The sequence below is a fragment of the Caloenas nicobarica genome, chromosome 6 (genome assembly GCF_036013445.1).
Source record: "Caloenas nicobarica isolate bCalNic1 chromosome 6, bCalNic1.hap1, whole genome shotgun sequence".
Classification (NCBI taxonomy): domain Eukaryota; kingdom Metazoa; phylum Chordata; class Aves; order Columbiformes; family Columbidae; genus Caloenas; species Caloenas nicobarica.
The window spans coordinates 824,159-831,360 of NC_088250.1; the positions used below are offsets into that span (position 1 = coordinate 824,159).

The following is a 7,202-nucleotide window of genomic DNA, read 5'->3' on the forward strand; positions in this document are numbered from 1 at the left end:
CTCATAGCTATGGTTTTCTAACCCAAAGTTATGTGACCCCCAAATCCATCATTGGCACAGCTCAGAAAACAATCATATCTTGGGCTGCATCCAATGCAGCGTGGCCAGCAGGTTGAGAGAGGTGATTCTTCCCCTCTGATCCACTCTGGTGAGACCTCACCTGCACTGCTGCATCCAGCTCTGGGTTATCCAATACAAGAAAGACATGAACCCATTACAGTGTGTCCAGAGGAGGCCACAAAAATGACACAAGGACTGGAACACGTCTGCTATGAAGAAAGACTGAGTTGAGGTTGTTCAGCCTGGAGAAGAGAAGGCTTCTCATGACCTTTCAATATATAAAGGGAGTTTATTGGAAAGATGGAGAGAGACTTTTTGCCAAGACCTGCAGTGTCAGGACAAAGGGCATGGTTTTTAACTGAAAGACAATAGGTTTAGACTGGATGCAAGGAAGAAATTTTTGTATGATGAGGGTGGTGAGACACTGGAACATATTGCCCAGAGAAGTAGTAGATGCCCCATGATTGCAAATGTTCCGTGTCAGGTTGGATGGGGCTTTGAGCAACCTGATCTAGTGAAAGATTTCCCTTGCCATGGTAGGGGTGCTGGACTAGATGATCTTTAAATGTCTCTTCAACATAAACTATTTTGTTATTCTATGCTTGAGCTGTATGTGAAGGTGGATGAGCCATCACCACCCACCAAGAGCCTGTTGTTTGGATTAATTTATGTGGAGAAAATAATCCTCAAAATATGTGTGGAAAATCACAGGGCTGAACTTGGATTTCTTTTTTTTCTGGGATTTTCTGACCACGTCAATCTGTGGGGCTTGCACTTCACAGTCTTCCTGATCATAAGCATCAAGGTTCTCACAGGGAACAGCCTGGTCATCACAGTGGGAGACTTAAGTCTTCACAACCCCTCGTACTTCTTCCTCAGGAACTCATCCTGAGGACAAGTTAGTTAAGTTCAAAGTAAGTTAAGTTCAAAGTAAGTTAAGTTCAAAGACAACAGCTGGAGAAAGCCAAGTACTGATGCTCCCTGAAAGTTCTGCCATGCTGGGGTCTGTTCCCCTTCACCCACACACACGGGAACTGTCCCTGCAGTGCCAAACAGCCTTTGAAGGAATGATCTCAGGGAAAAAATATGCTGAAGGCTCTTTATTTTGTTTAAAAGCATAGGGAGCATGGCTCCTCATTTAGGCAGCAACTCAGAAAAGAAAAGCAGACAGTGAACTAGAAGGGGCCATGTCATCGGTGCCTTCACCTGCAGGTGAACACCTGATAAGTCCTCAGGATGAGTTCCTGAGGAAGAAGTACGAGGGGTTGTGAAGACTTAAGTCTCCCACTGTGATGACCAGGCTGTTCCCTGCAGCGGTGCAAAATTTGGTGCACTTCTGTTATCTTTCAGCACAGACAATCATAAAGAGACAACTGTTTCCTAAGAGATGGCCAAGAAGTCCCTATTACAGCCAGGAAAGCTCATCATGAGCTCTGGAGGGAGAGAATAAGTGTATAGTAAGCAATAGGAAGATCCAGGAATGCCAAAGCCACTTCTGAAGGGCAAGTGGCTCTGAGCAGCAGTGACTCGCCATGTGTAGGTGTGGGAGAGAGCGTGAGAGGATGTCAGAGAGGAAGAAGGGGGTGGCTGATGGCTTTAGCCCTTGCACTTATCTGGGATCTGACCCTTTACCTTCTTTGGCTAGAAAAGAAACAGCTGCCATCTTCCACCTCTTCTCCACATAATGTGGAGAAAAGATATGAAGCAGGGATAATTTAAGGGCAATACTATTAAAGAAGTGTAATATTTAAATTGTAACAAAGACGTAGCAGAGAGAAGCAGCACTGTTTTAAAAACTTCATGATGGAAGCCAACTACTGAGAACTTACAGCTATTTTGTCAAGGAAAAATGAATGCTAGGAATTAAAGTGCTTTAATTAATCATAATGAAGAATAAGAAGTAACTCCCTTACAGCACTTTGCTGTTACTCGTGATAGTAGCACTAATTCCTTAAAAATCCTTGAGAGCTTCTTTGTTTTTCTCATTTCCAAAGTTCAGCCTACTCAGATCACCAAAGGACTACCTCAAATCTCTGTAACCCAAATCTCTCAAACCATGTCTCATCAAAGATCTTTTACCCCAGGACACTTTTCGCCATCATTTCAATACATTGCCCAGTCTCTATTTTTCATGTGAGTGAAGTCAGGATATTCCCTTGCGAAACCTTCCCTTCAAAAATCTTTTCTGCATGCTAATCCCACTGGTATCACCTCATGCTGTGTACAGCTCCACTCTCTTTCTGCAGAGCTCCATGGGATGGGCAGTTTTCTTATTTCTTTCATGCCCATTCACCTTCACAACCTTTTTATGTTGTATGCATATCAAATATTGCCTCAGGAAACACATCTGTCCCTCACAGCTTCAGCCACTTCTGACTGCAGACTGAGATATTTCCCCTTCAGGAGCAGACCTTGTGTAATGAAAACACACCTCATGTAATGTGTAATGTGTAATGGAAACACACCTCAGTGCTGCATACACATTTCAGCTTAAAAACCCCCACTGGTCACGTTTTTCCAAGAGACAGTTTCAGAGCAGCAAAGTAGATTCAGCACACAAGTGCTTGTGCTGGTTCTGGCTGGGGTAGAGTTAATTTTCTCCACAGTAGCCATTTGGGGCTGTGTTTTGGATTTGTTCTGAAAACAGTGTTGATAACACAGGGATGTTGTTGTTATCACTGAGCAGTGCTTACGCAGTATCAAGGTCTTTTCTGCTTCTCATAACGACAGACCAATGAGTAGGCTGGGGGTGCCCAAGAAGCTGGGATGGGACACAGATGGGACAGATTATCCCAGTGGACCAAAGGGAGATTCACTGCCACATGATGTCATGCTCAGCATATAAAACTGGGGGAAGAAGAAGGAAGGGGAGAACATTCGGAGTGATGGCATTTGTCTTCCCAAGTAACTGTTACACTTGACATAACCCTGCTTTCCTGGAGATGGGCTGAACACATGCCTGCTGATGGGAAGCAGTGAATGAATTCCTTTGTTTGCTTTGTTTGCATGCATGGTTTTTGCTTTTCATATTAAAATACCTTTATCTCCACCCACAAATTTTCTCACTTTTACCCTTCCAATTCTCTCCTCCCTCCCACTGCAGAGGGGGAGTGAGTGAGCAGCTGTGGTGTTTAGTTGCTGTCTGGTGTTAAACTATGACAAAAAGAAATTCCAGAGGTCTCTGGGCCCCTGTTCTGGTACTGGACTGTTCATCAGGTGATTTCTGTTTTTTTATTCCTTATGTCAAGTTTGTCTACCATTACACGACGCAGTGCACGACTCATAGCAGAAGATGACCTTCAGGTCTTTTATCTTTTTTAAGCTAATTCCACGTGGGGAGACTGTAGGTAATCCATGGGGTCTAGCAAGGGGTTTCTCAGCCCTGAGGGTGGTGATCTCTTCATCAGTTGTGTCACCCTCTGAGGTCCATTGACTACTGACCATGCTTTGACTATTTCCCTTTGATGTTACTTTGGTCAGACAGAGCTTGAAGTAGCTGTTGGTATTAAACTATTTAGGGGTACTGAAGATGCTCTAGAGTACAAAGACAGTATGGTGGGGCATGAGATAACAGGAATGTCTCAGGAGACCTTTCCCCTTCTTGAGGAGGATGAAAGCCAGGGTGGACACATGGTTTTGTTTGAGCAAATAGGGGATGCTTTGTTCAGGCAACCACATACCCCAGTGGGACTTTTGGTACTATTTGGAACTATTTTACATACTCTGTAGTATCACTTTTTCCATAGGAGTCTCTTCAAGGCAATTCTCACTTCCTTATTTCTCAGGCTATAGATGAGAGGGTTAAACATGGGGGTCACAATTGTGTAAAACAGGGCAAGGTATTTGTCGATGTTTCCAGAATCCCTTGACCGTCGCTTTAAGTAGACCACTGTGGCTGAGCCATAGAAGAGCGTTACCACTCCGAGGTGTGAAGAACAGGTGGAAAAGGCTTTGTGTCTGCCCAGAACTGAAGGTATTTTTAGAATTGCCCTGATAATATTGATGTAAGAAAGAATTATGAAGGAGAAGGGAAGGATCGCAAATACCAGGATGATGGTGTAGAGCACCACTTGGTTCCAGAAAGTGTCTGCACAGGACAGTTCCAGCAGTGGAGGGACATCACAGAAAAAGTGATGAAGGTCATGGGATGCACAGAAGGGCAAAGTGAACACCTGGTATGTCTGTCCTATTTGCACCGGTACAACAACCACCCATGACCCCATCACCAGCCTGATGCAGAGACCTCTGCTCATGGTGAGGGTATAGTGCAGGGGCTCACAGATGGCTACATAGCGGTCGTAGGCCATGGCAGCCAGGAGAAGGCATTCAATGCTGCCCAACAAAACCAGAAAATACAGCTGGGTAGCACAGCCAAGGAAGGAGATCCTGCCATCTGCCATCAGGAAACCCAGCAGCATTTTTGGCAGAGTGACTGATGTGTAGCAGATCTCCAGGATGGAGAAGTTCCTCAGGAAGAAATACATAGGGCTGTGGAGGCTGGAGTCCACCATTGTGATGAGTGCTATCAGGCCGTTCCCTGTGAGGACCATGAGGTAGATGGCCAGGAAAACTGTGAAGCACAAGCCCTGCAGGCTGGAGTGGTCAGAAAATCCCAGAAGAATGAATCCAGATCCAGCGGTGTGGTTCTCCAAGCCTTTTCCCTGGGGCATTTTCCCTGTACAGAGCAATCCAAACAACAGGCTCTTAGAAGATGCTGATGGCCTGTCCACCACCACACACCCTTCAAGCCCAGAGACAGACTCCAAACATCAGCATACATGTGATTGCAGGATTAGGCGAGATTGACCAAGATCTGCATAAATGTTTGGAAATCTAACATCATTTATTTGCTGCAGATGGGTTTGTAAAGAGAGGAGAGAACAGAATCCTTGAGCCTGAATGACACTTTTTCATCATATGCTTGAAAGAAACTCAACTTTCTTTTTTAGAGGTGATTTTATTAAATGTATTAACCGGTGATGGATGAGAAAAATGGAGAAAATGGATAAATACTAGCCCCTTTAAGAATAGTCTTGCTTAAGAACCAGTCTTACACGGTGAAGAGTGAATCCCATCAGGAGTAAAACAGGCTTCTATCTGCCAAAGAATCCAGTGACACTGATGCATCCATGCATCATTTTAACAAGACAGATAAGCAGCAGTTTATGCATAAATCACAAGTTTTCAGGGTGCTAAAAGACTTCTTTGTGTAAGCCACAGAACTTCTTTATGCAGTTTTCAGTCACACAGAGAAGAAAGTGATTAAAAGTGGGTAATCTCCCTACGATACCCAGTTTTCCTTAACAGATCAGGCTTTTCTAACTTCTGAATGAGCCCTGAATAATTCAGCATTCCTAAACTTGCTGCTCTGTCACTTGGATTTCTGACAGATTACAAATCCAGCTGAGGGCCCATTCACTATTGTCCCAACCCTGCAATGCTTCCCAGATTCCTGCAAGCCCTCGCAGATGCAGAGCAATGGGGAACTGACCCTTCCCTTCACATTCCCCACCTTCCCAGAGCACAAGAATGTCTTGCCGGGTACAGCTGAAGGGTGTGAGCCACAAGCAAGCAGCACTGCAATAGCAGGTTGCTTCTTATACAGAAGAGGCTCACCTGAAATCTTTTTAAGAATCTCAGCTTGACATGAGGAAGGAATGTCCTCTTCCAGGCAGAGGACTGAGGCTGCTGGCTGTGTCTCTCCAGCTATCATCACCTCCCTTCGAGAAGTCTTCTTAAACTCTGACATATTAATGACGAGAACAACAGATCAGAAAGCATGATAAAAGTATTCAGATTAGCTAAGTACAAAACACAGGGTGGTTTTCTCAAGAGAAAAACCCAAATTCACAAAAGGCATGTGGTCCTAAAAGTTCAGTTCTTTTTCCAAGGTATTCCTGCCTTTTTGCCATGTGTCTTTTTCTGTCTCATAGAGATGCCATTTAAAATTTCCAAGATAAAATTTGGGTTTGCATAAGGGAAAAGACACATGATAGTTTTTTAATCTACTTATTTATTAATATAAATGTAAAGAAAAATAAAATACTTTTATTTTCTGAAAGGCCTGTAAGACATCCACATTTATTTTAAATTAAGGCTTTAACTCAAAGCAACCATTTACCTGCAGATTATCTACATACCAGCATTTCCTGCTTGTTTCAAAATGTCCTCAAACATATAGCCTTTTTAACTCTCAGTGCTTCACAAGATCAGAGGCAGAACACAGTTCAGGCTAGCTTTGCTCAAGGAAGCTGCCAGAGATCTTCTTATATTGTGATTAACCCACAGGCAGCACTTCTCAAAGCTGAAGGAAGCCCATTCTGGTGAGCCCAGCCAAGCTGGACAGATGCCTGCACCTGCTTCTGGCAGTGTCTGTGCTGCCAGACTATATCCACATTTCAGAGCCTGCCAGAAGGGATTTACCGTTGCCAGGAGACAAGAGGCAGGAGAACACTCCTCAGTCCATGATGCTGCAGGAGGCACTGGTGACCTCTTTTTCTCTCCGTCGTTCCCCTGAAAACCACTTGGATTTGGTTTTCTGGGCACCTCTCTGTCACTGTTACTTGTTATAAGACAGCTAGTAAGCAGCCCCAGGAGAGAAGGCAGGGATGCTGGTGCTGCCACTGCTCCTGCATGGACACCCACGACACCACAAACAATTTTAGAAAGATTGTCAGAATCATGGGTGTTGGTCTGATGAGCAACAACCAATATAACCATAGGTCTTTAAAAAGTAGAAAAACTGAGACATGAGGTTTAGTTGCTCAAAGGAAAAGTGCCAAACTTGTGGGAGGAAAAACAAAACAAACAAAAAGGCAAGCAGGGCAGTGGAAAATAAACCAATTCAATCTGTGCTTAACTTCACTGTGCAGCAACCGTAAAGGCTTCTTGGTACCTCCCTGTCTCTGCATTGCAACATGTGCCTGTGCCCCATGTTATCCCAAAGACCGAGGTGGCCCTGAGAGGTTGAACTCCAACTGCTTGTAGTGCCTGCATGCTGTTTCACATCTAGAAAGAGCCTGAAGAGGAAGACGGAATTTGAGACATACGCATTGGAAGTAAAAAAGGACCATGTCATGTCACTACACTGCAGGTCTCTGTATTTGTACAGAATAAATCGACCTCAGTGCCTGGACTGGTCT

General features: G+C 44.3%; 1 protein-coding gene across 1 annotated transcript; it reads right to left on the bottom strand.

The window, feature by feature from the left end:
* Window positions 1-3,791: 3,791 nt before the first annotated feature.
* Window positions 3,792-4,730, bottom strand: LOC135990317 (olfactory receptor 10AG1-like). The gene has a single exon (XM_065637906.1). The coding sequence runs from the start codon at window positions 4,728-4,730 to the stop codon at window positions 3,792-3,794; it is 939 nt and encodes a 312-aa protein (XP_065493978.1).
* Between the last annotated feature and the right edge of the window lie 2,472 nt (window positions 4,731-7,202).

Bases quoted from the DNA above. Each gene is read 5' to 3' on its own strand.
- LOC135990317 (XM_065637906.1), bottom strand. From the start codon at position 4,730: ATGCCCCAGGGAAAAGGCTTGGAGAACCACACCGCTGGATCTGGATTC.